Below are 17,342 nucleotides of genomic sequence, written 5' to 3'. Positions count from 1 at the left end.
ATTCTACTATTTTGAATCTCCAACTTGAATAACCCCAAACCGATTTGTAAGTACAAAGTTATCGCCATTTTACTGACAGGGTGCGAATCTGTCATATTTAGCCTCTTTGTAGTTGAGTTGTGCTCATTCTCCCAATCTTTTGTTCAAGTAGCCTAGGTGAAGCTGCATAAATGAGTCACACCACACAAAGTATTTGTGCCCTTATTTAAGAAGGTATCAAATGCATTTCCAAGCAACGACATGAGTTTTGAAGATGGATTTAAATGTAGAAGAGCATTGCACATGCATACAAATGGATCACAATGAATGTTTACTTAACCACTTGTGCTTTACGAATAACACCTAACAATTGGATGAATTAGAAGCAATATTACATGCTTATCTCATCAAAACAGTTCTGTTCCACTTATCTAAATGCCGTAAGCCCAACCCATATTCATTCTTTCATTTGCATAAGAATTTCCAAGCAATTTGTATGCACCAGTGTTTGAGCAACCCCACCAAAGTCCCTTCTATTTAACACATATGGAAACACTTGCATGACCGCCGATTTATCTTAATAGTCTTTCTGCGATAGTCATAGTTCATCAACCAAACAGAGTTCCGATGACAATACAAAGTTATTCGCCTCCAACACTATTTCTCACCTCGCAATTGTGATCTTTAGTGTTTGCCCCATCCCAAGCTTGGACTGTGAATGGTCTTTTACTTAAATCTCCATTATTTTTTAGTTTTGTGAATTTGATTATTCATTCTTTGACTGGTGGGTTGATTGAGAATGATTTATTCAATCAAGATTGGAAGGGTCACAAGAAGATCTAGATTTTTCAATACATAATCATGAAATGGATACTTTTTTTTCTTATCAGCATTTTTATTGGCCTCGTCGAATTCTTCAACAACCATACCTTCGGGAATTTGCCAAAATAAAATTTGTCATCACATCGAATATGATATTGGAGCATAGTGTAGTCAGTATTGAATCAAACAACTGATGTTTTGCAAAGGAAAGTAAATAAAAAACAACACTCTCTTATATGAGAAGAACCAGATACAAAATGGGTTTACATATTACAGCAGAAGGAAAAGGGTAGTTTAGTGCTGCACCTAGAACTGTATACTCCATTACTCTTACATCCATCTTACTACCAGGAGCTCATTATGAACAAACACCAAGAGAAACTCAAAAAAACAGCTGTCTGTTTTCCTCATTCAAACCAACAACTTATTTTTTCTTCTATGATTACAATTAACTTATTAATTGCAAGCAAAAGCTGCACAAATCTACGTAGTGCCGCATACACAATCGTCTCTCTCTCTCCCAAAATCTAGTAGGGCTCAACAGGCTTGCGGAAGTTGGCTCCAGCATAAATTGCTTCTGAACCAAGCTCCTCCTCAATCCGCAGGAGCTGCACATACAGAAGAACAATGTAAATAAACAGTTTTACCTTTACCGCAGCTGTAACCTATGACTAAAGGTTACATAACCAATTAAGTATACCCATCTCATTAAAGAAACTAAGACCAAACAAGTATGAAATAAGAAAACTACCTGATTGTACTTTGCTAAAGAAACTAAGACCAAACAAGTATGAAATAAGAAAACTACCTGATTGTACTTTGCAAGACGCTCTGACCTGCAAGGAGCTCCGGTCTTAATCTGACCCTGATTTGAAGAAGAAAATTTTTGGAAAGAGTCAGTTTGTGAATGAAGCAATGGCTTCAGTTACATGATGGGTTTTTCCCAGTAAATTTATATGAAATCAACTAAAATTACCGTGGCCAAACCCACAGAGAGATCTGCAATGAAAGTGTCCTCTGTCTCTCCACTACAACAATAAATAAAACACATGTCATAATGTTCAAATAGGAATAGCGAAACAAATAGTCCCATATAACTATACAAAGCATAAAAAGTTTGAGTTTAAGACCTGCGGTGGCTGGCCATGACGCCCCAACCAGCATGCTTGGACATTTTCACAGCTTCAATACTCTCAGTAACAGACCCAATTTGGTTAACCTGTCCCAAACCATGAACACAGAGATTGATGCATTATTGTTTCTGATTCTAACACAGAATCAAAAGAAAGAAGAAGAAGAAACTGAAGATGCAACATTGAAACTCAGCTCCGCAATGCAAAATGCAAACATCAGTACCTTGAGAAGAAGGGCATTGCATGATTTCTCGTTGATTGCCTTCTCAACCCTCTGTAAATATGAATTGAACATGAAGAAAGATTAGAAATTGCAAATAAATATCTTTTTTAAATGTGTTATATATTTGCTTTCATGCATGAATTCCCTAGCTCTTGTCAAGGACACTAGCACAGAGACATATCTACACGATTAGGAAAAGCACCAAATTCTTTACACTGACCTTTGGGTTAGTGACCAAGAGATCATCTCCCACAATCTGTACATTCCCTCCAACTTCACTGGTTAGCTTAGAGTAGTGTTCCCAGTCATCTTGGTCAAATGGATCTTCAATAGATACTATTGGGTAATCAGCCACAAATGACTTGTAAACATCTTTAAGGGCATCTCCTGAGATCTTTTGTGACCCATCGTTGCCCTGCACCAACTTGAATAGTTAAACCAATTCGATACCCAAAAACACTCATTCAAACATTAATACCCTAGGCCCATCCATAGAGAAAAGGAAGTGGGTAAGGTGGGAAGAGAGAGAGAGAGAGAGAGAGAGACCTCTTCTTTGAAATTTAGATCATATGTTTTGTCTGTTCCATAAAACTCAGAAGCAGCAACATCCATTCCAATAACCACCTGAGGAGAAAGATGAAACTTTTTTAGTCTGCACTTCTCAGAAAATCAGCAGGGAACTTTGGAAATGTGACTAAAAATGGAATTCGGTTACCAGAATGAAAGGACTTACTTTTTCAGTGTAACCAGCTTTAGCAATGGCTGTCTTGAGCAACTCAAGCCCCTCCTTGTTCTCCTGAACTCACAGAAAGCAAGAGAATCAAGCTAAAAACAAATGTGCTAGCAGATGAGATAAGTTTAAATGCAGGGTAAGACAACACTATTAACTAACTAGAACAAAACAAAGACATGTCATCATTCAGACATGGCTGACCTGAATGTTGGGGGCAAAGCCACCTTCATCACCAACATTTGTTGCGTCTTGGCCATATTTCTTCTTTATCACAGCCTGTAAAATATGGTGCAATTAGCATACAAATACAGGGCACTCTTAAACCAGTATGTATCCAATACAGAGAGAAAATGTGAGATCCAAGTAATAGGTGTTTTTTAGAAATATCAAAAAATCTGCTGTTCGACTCAGATGTTACAGGGGTACAAGGGGAATATATGAGATGAATTCTGCATCCAGTGGATGTCATATTAGCGAATGGTTATCTTCCATTCATGTCTACCTATCGAATTTATTCACCGCATGGCAGGAATATTGAAGGCATTAAATAGCACCCACAATTCTGACACCACATAAACCAAATGTAGATGAACCCTCCCCCACCCCACCCCCCTCCCCCTAACAAAGGCTGGAGTGGGTTCCACTTAGGGGTTGTGCAAACTAGGCTCTCAGCTATGGTGTCAGCAAATTTGCTTACCACCATACACGAATCTGAGTATCAGGAATACACAATTTGTTTTACTTTGAAGGATGGAAAGAAGACAACCTACTATATATATTAAAGTATCTTCCCTACTAGCACTTGACAGTTTAAATTGAGAAGTATGACAAATGGTTCAAAGGGAAGTCAACTGCTTGTACTATTAGGAAATAGGAACCCCTCATCAAGATACATTTCGTCCTTATCATAAAAAAAAAGGATACATTTCATCCTATTTATCTTCTCAATGACACTCATCAGATGGTGGATCCAGACCCATATAGCTGTATGAAAAATGTACAGCAATGATGAATTCCAAGTTCCCTATTTCCAACATGGTATGTGTATTCATCCACAGTATGCTGTAATGCATGCTTTGAATATTCTTGAAAAAACCTTTCCAATTTCTGCCAACAAAGTAACCATATACTTTGTTTGCAATTGGAAATTTCATATAGGAGGGTGAGCTGGGAAGCTTATGATGTACAAAGAGCAACTGGTAAATTATATTGAACGGAATATGCAACAATCCATACCGAGTAACAAACAGATGAAGCAGATGATATGTGAGATGCATACCTTCAAATGGTGGTATACTTCTACTCCCATCTTCATGGCCTCTTTGAAAGAGGAAGCTCCCACAGGTAGGATCATGAACTCCTGCAATCACATGCCAAGCAGAAATTCAAAACCAAGTCGGAGCATCTTGTGTTAGATGTATGATAAATAGATATACAGAAGCATTGCCTGCATTGCAAGTTTGTTTCCTGCATGTGATCCACCATTAATGACATTGAAAGCAGGAACCGGTAGCACCAAGGTCTTGTTACCAGCGAGGTTGGCGATATGCTGCATCACAAAGAGACAGCAACATTAGTCCATATTCTCATATAAGTAGAAATATCCAATTGCCAACAAATATCATTTCCTTTTTTGTACCAAAACAAAACCATTTCCCTTCTTAAGTTGGAGGAAGGGGTAGGTAACAAGGGGTATTGAAAACAGGCCACTACCATTTCGCTACATGAATGGTGTAGCTACAGGGCTCTCACATGCTTCAAATCTTCATATGGAAGTTTAAACAATCTTAACTTCTAACAATCTTACCTTACCATAAAGGCTGATAAACCCAGCAACATACCACCTAAATAGTAACAACATAATTAATAGGGGGGGGCGGGGGACCTCTTTTATTGGGCCAATCCTGGCCAATTCCGATCCGATCCAGATCGAAATCAGCTGGGACCAATCCGGATATCAATTCCAGTTTAAACCCTGCTTTTACTGGGACTTATATAAGATTTTTGAATTCAACACTATTGTTACTGCAAAAGAGTAATTCTGCAGGGCTAAAAGTGTACTGAGGCAACTTGCATAAGCCAAAGCTGAGGTCCAACCATCAGTTGGTTTGAATTGGCTATGTAATGTCTTCAAAAGGGAAGGGATGATTTTATGAAGGAATCTGAGGGGTGGACGGAACATATTTGGCATTGAGACTAAAGTCTCATCCCAATTGACTAATGTATATGAGGGCCAGATAATTGGGGACTCCTTGTAAATCCCAGAACCACCTAACAAAACCAAAAAGTACGAATAGAAAATCAAATGATTCTACATGAAATGATTTTTATGTATTATACCTTGTAAAGTGGTATCTTCTTAACACTAGCCCCTGCTTTGCAGACTGCAAGAGAAACTGCCAATATTGCATTTGCTCCAAGCTGAAATAAGATTTAATAAAAATTGAATGAAACTGCATCGTGCACAGAAGTATACGCAAGTAATAATGGACCATGTCAAGCACCTTCTGTTTGCACCAACCCCATTCATTAACTGTTCCATCAAGCTGTTGTACCATGTAGTTGTCAAGACTAGTTTGTTCAGTTGGGTCCTGTTTAAAGAAACTACATAAGAATATAGTGGCTCCGATACAGCAGAGAGAGAAAAAAAAATTAATAAATGTGTGCTTCTACAAATTGTTTAAAATTAATAGTACAACAATGTTCAAAATTATGTTTATGAGTTAGAAACTGTGAGTTATAACCCAGATTGGTTGAGCTCCAAGTAACAAATCAAAATTGAACTAATACCATCAGACAATTTTGTTATGTCTTCAAGCCTGAGATTTTTAACGAGATTGATGATCACACTAATCCTTTGAAGAAGATGATTGAATGGAACAAACCTTGCCAACCAATGCTGGACCAATAATATCATTGACATTCTCAACAGCCTACATTTGCAGATAAACAAGCAAGTCAGTAAACAGGCTTTCATTGATGGAGATATTTCTGACAAACAAGTATGATCCAAAGATGCTCACGAATTATTTAAATAAAATAAAACATCAAGCTTAGCAACTCCATACTACCAGCAATCCAAGGAAAATAGGTAGAATAAATACAATTCCATATTTCTATTGAACTAGCATATACCAGCAAAAGAAGATAACAGATCCATTTATCATCAAACTTCTCATGCGTTCTCTGTGTAGCCAAGAGGAAAAAAGAGGAGGAAAAGACACACCTTCAAAACACCTTTTCCCAGGTAATCTGACCCTCCATCTCGTAGTTCAAGTGCTTCATAAATCCCTGGAAGAAAGGGAGAAAAAAAATAATGAAATGACAGTGTTGCATGCTAACCAAATGCAAACAAGGTTCCATGCAGTCCTTAAACGTAAAGAAGGATGTGAATCAAAAACTAAACATTCAAAAGTGGAACTTAAAAACCAATCTGCGTAAGATGATAAATTTCCAATCTCAAAGATACTGTTTTTCAATAGAAGGAAATCTTTGGCCCTTTTTGAGACAGCTTTCCTTCTCACTTGAAAATCACTTTGATGCTTTTAATAGCTTAACAAAACCTTGAAGGACATTAACACACAAGGTCTCATCATTTTCCTAACCAACTCATTAAACATGATTTACAATTACCTGTTAATATACGAAAACAGAAACAAAGATGAAGGGTTCATTCTCTCCATCAAAATATAACGTTGCGGATCTTAATGCTTAAACAACAGAAAATTAAAACGCTGAACAGAACTGATAAACTCACCAGTGGATGCACCACTAGGAACTGCGGCTCTGGCGAGGGTACCATCTGTTAGTAGAACATCCACCTACAAATCCATGTCCGTCGTTGATTAAAGAAAATATACGAAGGAAAAGAAAGAAAAAAAAGTATGCAATTTATTTATGATTCGATGTCCGTCGTTGATTAAAGAAAATATACGAAGGAGAAGAAAAAAAAAAAAAGTATGCAATTTATTTATGATTCGATTACAGAATCATCGGATGATGTCTATGACTTTGAATCAAAGAGTAAAACCCGATTATTTCCCATACAAAACAGATCTTGTGATCAGGAAAGATAAAATTTCAGTTTCTATTACTTTTTTTGAGAAAATCAATAAAAATGGATTGACAGAGAAGAGAAGGAGGGAAGAACTAATCGAACCTCAACCGTTGGATTGCCACGGCTGTCGAAGATTTGTCTAGCTTTGACGAGCTTGATCGTCGCCATATAGGAATTTCAGAGAGATCTGGTTTGGAACTTGAGAAAGGAACACAGGAGAAATGAATTCTCAGAAGAGTGACACACCTGAGCATCTGAACCCTTTCTGTCTCTATATGTAGTGGGAAAAGCCGAAAAGGTAGCTTGCAGCCGTTGGATTTGGCTTTGGAACTGTCACTGGCATTTTACCCAAAAAAAAAAGGACTGTCGCTGGCCGTTGGAAAGTCATTGGCCGGCTGTTTACGATTTCAAACTTTTTGGCATGTCCACGACTCACTCTTACTGGTTGCCATGTGATTTTACTTTTAATTATTATTTTTTTGGGTAATAATTATCTCTATCCTACACTTAGCCTATATTTATTAAAATTACTTTACCTTAAATTTTTTTTCTGAAACTTCCCAGCTTTTAAATGTTTACATCTCCTTCAACTTCATATTTTTAAATATCCAGATTACCCTTCCTTTTCATCTATAGTAACCTGCTAATCTATTTAACTTACTATTTTTTTTCCATTTTTACTATTTTTGTCATTAAAATAGTAAAAAATGAAAACGCCCACTCGCTTCTTCTCTCTCCCTTTTTTATTCCATTCATTTTTTTTTTGTTTTTTCTTCAATTTTTCTATTTAATTAACTTTTTATTCAACATTTCATCCTCATCGTTCTTCTTCAAACAGATCATGGTTCTAAGTATCAGTATCGTATCGCCCGTATACGTATCGATTTTGCTAGTCACCAATATCGTGTCGATACCGTATCGATAACACGGTATGGACAAGGGGTAAAATGATCAGAAAACTCATTTTTTAAGGAGATTCAAGGGTAATTTTATCCAATACAAGCATACAACCGATCCAGGTTGATACTGTGCACTAAAACTATGGAACAGATCATCTCTCTTCAAAGCACCCTACTTCTTCTCTCTCTTCCTCTTTTTATTCAATTTACCTTTCCATGTTTTTTATTTTTTATTAGCCTACAGTGTGATTCTCGAGTCGTCACTTTTCTATTCGAAGAACAACGATGAGAATGAAATGTTGAATAAAAAATTAATTAAATAGAAAGATTGAAGAAAAAAAAATCGAATGAAATCAAAAAACGAGAGAGAGAAAAAACGGGTGGGTGCTTTCATTTTTTATTATTTTAATAATAAAAATAATAAAAAAATAGAAGAAGAATGGTAGGTTAAATAGATTAGTAATTACTAGGTGAAAAGGAAGGATAATCTAGGTATTTAAAAATATAATAGTAGAAAGAGATGTAAAAGTTTAAAAGCAGGGTAGTTTCAAAAAAGAAGTTTAAGATAGGATAATTTTAGTAGATATAGGTTAAATGTAGGATAGTGATAGTAATTGCCCTTTATTTTTTTGGTAAAAAGGTTTTTGCATTTTACACTTTTACCATCCATAGAATTATCGGAAACGGTGGGCCCAGCAAAGTGTCGGACTCAAGCAGCCCATAGATGTTGAAGTCCAAAACAATGGATTCTATTTACATCAAAGTTTATATTTTTTCTATTTTGTGGACAGCTGGAAAGCCTGGAATGGCCTACCGTGGTAGGCGCTAAGGCCTTGAGGTCTTCGAACCTCAGTTTAGTTTTAGTGCAAGGTATCGGATCGGGATATGTCATAGGCAATTCGGCATAGAACAATCGTATCGGACAAGTTTATTCTAGTTTTGCTTAAAAATAAGTTTTTTGAATATTTTACTATTTATCGATACCGTTTCACAATATAGTATCTACCAAGTATCAAAATCGATAACCTTCAAAACTATTAGGGGTGTAAATGAATAGCTGAAATCCACTTTCGTATTCAAGTTCGTATCCGTTTAGCACTATTCGAATCCGTCCTAAAGCTAAATGGATGCGGATACGGATAGGCTATAGCTATCCAAAAAGCTATATTTACACGTAAACGGATAAAATATTCGACTCGCATCCGTGTCCGTATCTATTCAGCACTATCTGAACATGTCCGAAAGCTAATCGGATGCAAATGCGGATATAGCACTATCCGAATCAAATCCGATCCGTTTACATCCCTAAAAACCATGCAGTATCGGTCATATTGGGCAATCCAACACCGATACCTCAAACCATGAATTCATACTTAGTATTGCCTTATCCCCTCTCGATCCCTTTGTAAACAACGAAACCAAAATAAGAAAATAATCCTCTCCAATTCTTAAAAGCGTGTAGTACGACAGTGCTAGGTGGAGATGTCGACACCTGGCAGCTAGGACATTCAACGATGGATGTAAATGAGCTTGGACCATTGGATGTCCGAGTTGCCAGGTGTTGATATCTCCACCAAGCACTGCCGCACTGCATGCTTTAGGAGTTGGAGGGGATTAAAATCCAACCATAATAAGCTTAGTTCTCCAACCCACTAAAATAGATGGATCTGCCTCCTCTCTAGGGAGGTTAAGCGCCCTGGGAGACATCCGACGGTTGGGAGGGTTAGACGCACTTCGAGATGTGCATAAGCGTGCATCCCAATGCACACCCAACAGTTGGATGCTCCCTAGGCGATGCCCTCCCTAGAGAAGGGCCGGATCCAAAAAAGATGGCTACCTATTATTGTATAGGGAGTGTTTTTTGTGTTGTCATGGTAGCCCATGCCCCCTTTCAGATTTTTTTTATTGGAAAAATGTTCTTTGTGTTAGGGGCGCAGGCTGCGCCTAGACACATGGGGGTGGGCGAAATGAACAATCCGTCCCCTAAATGACGGAAATACTGCCCACATGTGTGTTGTGGCACAAAGAATATTGATCCTTTTTATTACTTTTTTTTTCTTTTCTTAAAAACCAATAAATAAATAAAAAATGTCTGCGAGGAAGCATGGACTATGCCAAGGGTTAAGAGAAACTCTTTTCCTATTATATATTAGCTATTAAATTTTACGGGGGTAAACGATTTGCACGATGGCCGCTTAATTTGAAAGTTGCATGTGGACACCTCTCATAAGACTCAGTTTACTGTAGCACCAGCCCTATAAAATGTCTCATATACCCTCCTATTTATAATGTTTTCATATAATACCCTTCCTCCAAAGCATGAAAATACACATAATCCATGTAGCAAACCCTCTCCCAAATTTTAATTTCAACAAAAAAAAAAAAAAAAAAACAGTTTTCTGTCCGGGAGTGTGGCCCATGCCAACACTCCCATGTGTCTATATCTCTCCTCCTCAAAACATGGGGAGCAAAGGTGTCCTGTCATATGGGGAAGAGAAAGATAGACTGATGGGAGTGCTAGCGTAGGCCACATTCCTAGACACAGTTCTTTTTCCAAAAAAAACAAGAAACTCTCCCAAATTTTAATTTCAAAAGCAATGCTCAAATCTCAATGGAAGTTAAAGATATGGGGAAAAAATTAAAAAAAACATACACATTAGAGTACAGACTTCATAATGAGTCATGGGGTTCACACTGATATTTTCTTTCCTATCCCGACCATGTGGACTCCTTATAAATGATATCATTTTCCAAACCTTCGTTGGTGTGAGTTACAGATTCCTTTTTACACTCAACTTATGGGAAACCTCTCCCTAAAATTATATGCTTACAACATTTAAAAGGATTGCACATGCCATTCTAAGGTCAAGTTACAACCTCACTCTACAGTTTATTTTAGTTCATTAGTATTATTAGGGTATATGTATACAAAATATACCAATTCCTTGACATGTCACTACTACAGGCGTTTGGACTAACAGCCAATATATAGTGGACCTGATGGATCAAAGCATGGGAAGTTGTTATTATCAAAAATAAAAAATAAAAAGATGGACAGTTGGCAATGGAAATTATTTTGATTATTTTATTTTCTACCCAAAAATAGGTAGATAGAATTAGCTTGTCTGTAGTGAATGATGTAACTCCTTGTTTTTTCTTCTTAGTGTTTGATTATTTTATTTTCTACCCAAAAAATGAAACCACCGTGACACCTCTATGATGTTGAAGGAGAAATGGGATTAATATTAGCTGTTCTTTACTATGGATGACATATTGTGTAGCTTCCCGTGCTCATTAGCGTCATGAAAAGTTGACTTTACTAGTAGAGGAAACTATTTCTTGACATATGATTGACTTATTTCATCAATCATATACCATTAATAATAGGATTAAATTTCCCTCCATTAGGGCTACAATAGGGTTGGGTTGGGTCAGGCTTTATAGAACCCTAGTCCAACCCTAAGTCCCCTTAACTGGGTCTAGGCTTGACCCGACCCGACCCTGACTCAAGGTCAAAAAAATCCAACCCTAACATGCCCTCAGGATTGGGCCGGGTTGACCCTGATTGGCTCTGACCATGGGGAGGGGAAGGAAATGCATGGACTGGAATGAACCGGGGAGAAAATGATCAATTTTACGTAAAATAACATTATAATAAAATGTATTGTATCACTTATTGTTTTCATATATAATATATTATATAACAAAATGTGGGTGACGTTTAAAGTTTATAATATATATATGATATCAATATATATTTTATAATATAACTTAAAATAGGATTGGGCCGGGCAGGGTCAGGCTTAGTCCAAGGCCTCAACCCTAGCCCGACCTGACCCTAACTCATGATTAGAAATTTCCAGCCCTGACCCATCCTTAGGGTCAAATATCTTAGTCCAGGCCTTGTTCGGACTCAAAGCGGGTCAGGGCTGATTCGGGCCGACAAGAAGACAAGTGAATTATTGTGCAATCTTTTAGTCTTATCCAGGTCTACTTGGGGTCTCAATCTGGTTTCGTAGAATTGAGTAACTTGGGATGTATTCGGGCAGCTAAGGGCCGGTGCCCAATGAATGCATAGCATGGTTGCCTTATCTTTGTATATATTCCTCAATTGGTGGAGATCGTATATATGTTTAGTTCTACTCTATGACACATAGGCATTGAGTTCAAATATTTATGCATGGGTTTGTAATTTGAACCATGTCACATTTGAGATTTATTTTTATTTATTTATTTATTTATTTTTTTGAGGCTGTTCCAATGTCTCATTCAAAGAGTATGTTTTTTTTTTCAAATATGTTGTACTGGTGGTTTTTTTTTTTTTTTGGATGGACATGTTCTATTAGTTGTTGACAAATCTTTTCATTTTGTATTGTGCATATGTTGTAGAGTTATAATCTATGGTGAAATAATTATTAGTTATGAATGTCTACCCAATTTTTTTATTATGTTAAACAAATTGTTGGCGAATATTTATATTTAGATTGAAAAGACATAAAATTTCTCTTAATTATGCGTTTTTGGTAGTGGAAAATGAAATATTTGAGGTTTTTATATATCAAAAAAAATTTGGTAGAATATTATCAAAATTTTGACAACAATGGTTTAAAAGCATTTGATTCATCATTGTGAAATATAAAAATTAACCTTAAGGTGCTAGCCTTTAAATGCAAATTCTTTTATGGGGGAGGACTTATTAAGCAAACTGCATAAAGAAGCGCTCCAATGAAATGTGACAGAATAATTTCATATGAGAGTAGAGGTCATTTCAAGTGGTAAGCATAAATATAGAGAGAGAACGAACCTTTTCCTCCCTTCTTTTATTTATGAAGGAATACTTGTAATCTTTTTTCTTTTTTTTTTTTATGTAAAAACGAATACTTGTAATCTAATATCAACATTAGATATTAATATTCGCACACAAAAAAAACTTTAGATATTAATATGAAATATTGGAATTAACTACTTTTGTCATTTTAGAGAAATCCATTTTGTCCCTCCTAAGATTGGAGGTTTTCGATGATGATTCTAATCCCATATGTGTCCTATTGCTGACCCTAATACCCCATTAATAACCCTTGCCCAAATCATGAAACCCTTAGATTGGGATCTTCTGTACTGAATTGAGCTATAAGTAAGGTTTTATAAAACTCACAATCAGGTATGGGATCAGTCTCCATTGATTTCAAGTCGAATGGCCTCAAGTTCTATCAGAATCGATTGGGAATCTGTCGGATCAATTGGGCCAATATGTGTATAATTAGGTTTAACCATAATTGGTCTTGATCAATTGCGAGTCAAAATGTTTAATATAACCTAAGGGTGTCCTTTACTTTAGGAATGAGGGATATAAATGTATCATCCAAAACAGGATTCATCAAAGGGGACTTTACACTATTAGGTTTGGTAGAAATGGCCCCAGAATCTCTCATATGTTTTTTGGTGATTATAGTTATTTCTTCATGAAGGCCACCCCTAGAGATGCCTAGGAGATTAGTGAAATCAGTTCTCTCTATAGTGGTGTTTCTGATCAAATGGTCAGTCACCAAAATCTGAGATCTTATTCAGCAAAAAAACCCCTGAGCATATTAAAGTTACTATTTCAGGCATTGTCAAGATGAAATGTGTTTCCTCACCTGATACTTATCTTAGTCTCCCTTCTGATATTAGTCAATCTAAATCCAAAACTTTCTCTTACATTATTGATAAGATTAGAGATAAAGTGTAACGTTGGAAACAAAGACTTCTTTCTTATGTGGGAAGAGAGATCCTTCTCAAATCGATGGTTTCTGCTATTCCTAGTCACTATGTCTTGTTTCGTCTAGCCTAAAGGCATCACAAACAAGATTAACCGCATCCAAGGACAATATTGGTGGGGTCAAGTCAAAGATGAGAAAAAAATTTGTTGGGTCAGTTGGGACTTCATGAGTAAAAGTGAGGGTGGATTAGGCTTTAGAGATCTTCGCTATTTTAACTTGGCCCTTCTATCCAAGCAAACTTGGAGATTATTAGTTAATCCCTCTTCATTGTGGGCCAAATGCATGAAAGCCCGTTACTTTCCCAACTCCTCTTTTTTGCATGTTCAACTTTCAAATAATGCATCCTTAGGATGGAGGAGTGTCAGTGGCAGGGAGGGATGTTCTCCTTAAGGGCATCAGGAAAATTATTGGGAGTGGCACTTTGACTAATATTTAGTTGGACCCTTGGGTTCCCTTTACTCAAGACTCAAGAGTTCCGTATCCTAAGCCTATTGATTGCAATCTTGAGTATGACTGACCTTATTGATTCTAACACTAGAGAATGGAAAAATGATCTCTTATCTTCTATCTTCCCATATGACTTCGCTCTTGAAGTGGCAAAAATTCCGTTGAGCTCCACTATCGTTGATGACTGTTGGATTTGGTCTTTTGATAAGAAATGTGTCTTTTCAGTCAAGTCGGCCTACTATGTTTCCAAATCATCTTCTCCTCTTCTTCTCGCTCAACTAGACCTAACTCGCTCCCTTCCTTTACATGGAAATCAATTTGGAATCTCGATCTCCCCTCGAAAATTAAATCATTTGTTTGGAGAGCATGTCATGATGCTTTGGCTATTAAATCCAACTTAGTTGAAGGAATCAAATCTCTTACCCTTATTGCCCATGTTGAAATGAACCAATAGAAACTATTGCTCATGACCTTTTGTCATGCAACCATGCTAAGTTAGCCTGGTTTGGATCTCCATATTGCCTTCGACCTTTAGTGTCCTACTTCACATTTGCAGAGTGGGTTAAGTCTTGGTTTGAGGTTCCTGGTTTTTGTAAGAGAGATTGTAGAAAACTAGCCCAATTTTATGCTATTCTCTCTTGGGAAATATGGCACATAAGAAATAGAAAAACTTTCAATAATACTGCTACTAACCCACAAGAAACTTTATTCTTGGCCAATAGAATAAAACAACCACCTTCATTGACAAACCTCCATCTATGATCAATCCCTCACAGGGAATTACTCATTAGACACCTCCTATACAAGGATATGCCAAGCTAAATTTTGATGGTGCCTTCATTAAAGGAACAACTTCTGGTTATAGTGCTCTCATTCGAGATGATAAAGGTTTTTTCTTGGCAAGTGTTGCTGTTACGGCGTAGAAAAAAAAAATGACCTGAACCCTAACGCAAATCCGAATATAGATCCGGAACCCAAAGTCGTGGCATTATGTGTTCTACGGAGTATTGATTTGATGTTTGAACGGGTAGAAGATAAAGAAGGAATCTCAGTGGTAACCCGTCACTTGTCGGCAAAATGACAGATACCTCCCCCGTGCAGTTGTGAAATCCACACGCAGATGTACAACTTGTGGTAAGGGATTCTAATATCGTATTAGGTGTTATAGTATTTTAACTATGTCTGTGTGGGTTCGCTTGCAGAACTAATCGACTTTTAGATGTTCCGACATGAAGAAAACAAAAACAGAATTCTCAGGTTGATGTACTAGCTGATTGTTGCATCAACCAGAGAATCGTACCATCGCGGATTTTGCTCTTAGAAGTGCGGGGCCCAGTGTTTTGAGTCGGGGATCTCACCGTCGCACCCCGAATACTGGATTGGAATGTTTTCTTCAACATTGTGGGACCCATGGGACCCACAAAATCCAATTATCCGTGTAGGGATCGGCTTAAGACATTAACTGACAAAATTCTAAAAGACAAAAAAAGACAAAAGACAAAAGCTAGAAAGTGGTATTGGGTGGATTATAAAATAAGTAAAAGTATTAAATCCTAAGTATTTAGTAAACTGACACCTAACCAAAATAAGTAAAAGTATTATATCTTAAGTCTCTAGTAAACTGACACCTAACCAAAATAAATAAAAGTATTACATCTTAAGTATTTAGTAAACTGACACCTAACTAGCTTATTATTCAAATACTTAAACCGACTCATGTTACTTTTAAATATAAATTAAAACCTATCTAACTCATTGGTTATTTTGGGATATAAAATAAACCAATCCTATCTAAACTCAACCGACCCATGTTACGTTTAATTAATAATTTAAAGCTTATCTATTCAATCCTCTTTTCTACTCTAATTGACTGCCAAACAAAGAGAAGAAAAAAAAAGAAGGAGAAGAAAAAAAGGAAGAGAGGCCGATTGAGAGAGGAGAGAAAATAAAAGAAAAGAAGGAGAAGGAGAAGAAGAAGAAAGGAAGAAGAAGGGATTGTAATAGCTTCACCCCCTCATCTTCTCTTCAACCTAATTATGTTAGATTCTATGAAACCAATCTTCCTTCTTCATCAAATTGTTTCCCCTAAACCCGTCTCTTGCCTAATCTTCTCCTAAATCTATGGATTCTTTTAATTTCTTTCTTGAGAGGGAATTGAGTAAACCCATCTCTTGATTTCAACTTCAAGGTAAGCCTGACCTTGGCTTTAGATGGTCCCGTTCATAATAATGATCACGCAATAACATCTATGATCAATTGAATGTGGATTCGGCCCAAAATGCCCCATTACAAATTCTGTTTTCTGCATTTTTGGGACTGCTGTGCATCTCTGGTCGATGTCCTAGTCGATTGGATCATCAACTAGAGAATGCAAATTTGGTTTTTAGAACACTATCATCTCAGGTTGGTGTCCCAATTGATTGGTTCATCAACTAGAAAATAATTATTTTAATTTTTAGAACACTGCCATCTCAGGTCGATGTCCCGGTTGACTGCCTCATCAACCTGAGATGTTGTTTCATTTGTAAACACACCCTAGACCATGTCCAACTTTACTGCGGGGTAACCCTAGGACTCCACACGAGTTCTTGACGCTTTCTAACACCGGATGTGGTTAAACATTCGTAGGACGTTACCGTTCACTTGTCAAGTCGCGTTGACCACCGACACCGAACAAAATCCAACATCACTATCTCGATCATAACAAGGTAAGTGGGGATAGGCTTCGATTGTTTTTAAGAACGTTTAATTATATTTTTAGATACAATTGCCAGTAATCATATGCATGTGTTATTCCTGTTTTATTTACGATATTTATTGATTTCATTGTCTATAATTTATGATTGTGAATGATATGATGTGGAATGGTTGGCAATGTGAATGCTTGTGATAGATTAGATGCCGTAGTCGGCTTGAAAACGAGAGGTATGGTGTGCCATAGTATGGGATGCGCGAGCACTATATACCTCGTACTATGCCATTTAGACTGCATATGGCTAGGAATGTCATTCCTTAGTGCTACAACCCTTACCATCAGGGGTTCAGGTGTTGGGTGATCATAGCTCCCTGTCATTGAGGAGTGTGAAGGACGTCGGGATGAGGGCCTGGCTATGATTATCGGGGTCTACCCATGGGAAGGTATAAAATACCAACGACCACTGTGGGCTCCATACAATAGTTGAGGTTACATCTCGGGACAGTTAAGAAGGAACCAAGAACGTTTCCCGAGTTGTTGTCATAGCATAGGCCTAACTTAGGCATTTGTTTGTTAGGTGGATTTAATATTAAAA

At 37.0% G+C, this 17,342-nt stretch overlaps 1 protein-coding gene across 1 annotated transcript; it reads right to left on the bottom strand.

The window, feature by feature from the left end:
- Positions 1 to 1,012: 1,012 nt before the first annotated feature.
- Positions 1,013 to 7,191, bottom strand: LOC122653615 (enolase-like). The gene is made up of 17 exons (XM_043847517.1): positions 7,050 to 7,191; positions 6,648 to 6,711; positions 6,117 to 6,181; positions 5,776 to 5,823; positions 5,395 to 5,481; positions 5,231 to 5,311; positions 4,338 to 4,439; positions 4,170 to 4,250; positions 3,092 to 3,166; positions 2,891 to 2,953; positions 2,704 to 2,781; positions 2,378 to 2,572; positions 2,158 to 2,208; positions 1,932 to 2,020; positions 1,778 to 1,829; positions 1,610 to 1,666; positions 1,013 to 1,409 (listed from the first exon to the last, which is right to left on the bottom strand). The coding sequence occupies exons 1-17, from the start codon at positions 7,113 to 7,115 to the stop codon at positions 1,329 to 1,331; spliced, it is 1,335 nt and encodes a 444-aa protein (XP_043703452.1). The 5' UTR covers positions 7,116 to 7,191; the 3' UTR covers positions 1,013 to 1,328.
- Between the last annotated feature and the right edge of the window lie 10,151 nt (positions 7,192 to 17,342).

Source organism: Telopea speciosissima, chromosome 3, assembly GCF_018873765.1.
Source record: "Telopea speciosissima isolate NSW1024214 ecotype Mountain lineage chromosome 3, Tspe_v1, whole genome shotgun sequence".
NCBI classification, from domain to species: Eukaryota; Viridiplantae; Streptophyta; class Magnoliopsida; order Proteales; family Proteaceae; genus Telopea; species Telopea speciosissima.
The sequence above is the reverse complement of the archived record's forward strand: the minus strand, read 5'-3'. Positions and strand labels throughout refer to the sequence as shown.

Bases quoted from the DNA above. Each gene is read 5' to 3' on its own strand.
- LOC122653615 (XM_043847517.1), bottom strand. From the start codon at position 7,115: ATGGCGACGATCAAGCTCGTCAAAGCTAGACAAATCTTCGACAGCCGT. The intron at 6,712-7,049 runs GTTCGATTAGTT...ATGGATTTGTAG, and splicing joins GTGGCAATCCAACGGTTGAG to GTGGATGTTCTACTAACAGA. The intron at 1,830-1,931 runs GTCTTAAACTCA...TTATTGTTGTAG, and splicing joins GTCATGGCCAGCCACCGCAG to TGGAGAGACAGAGGACACTT.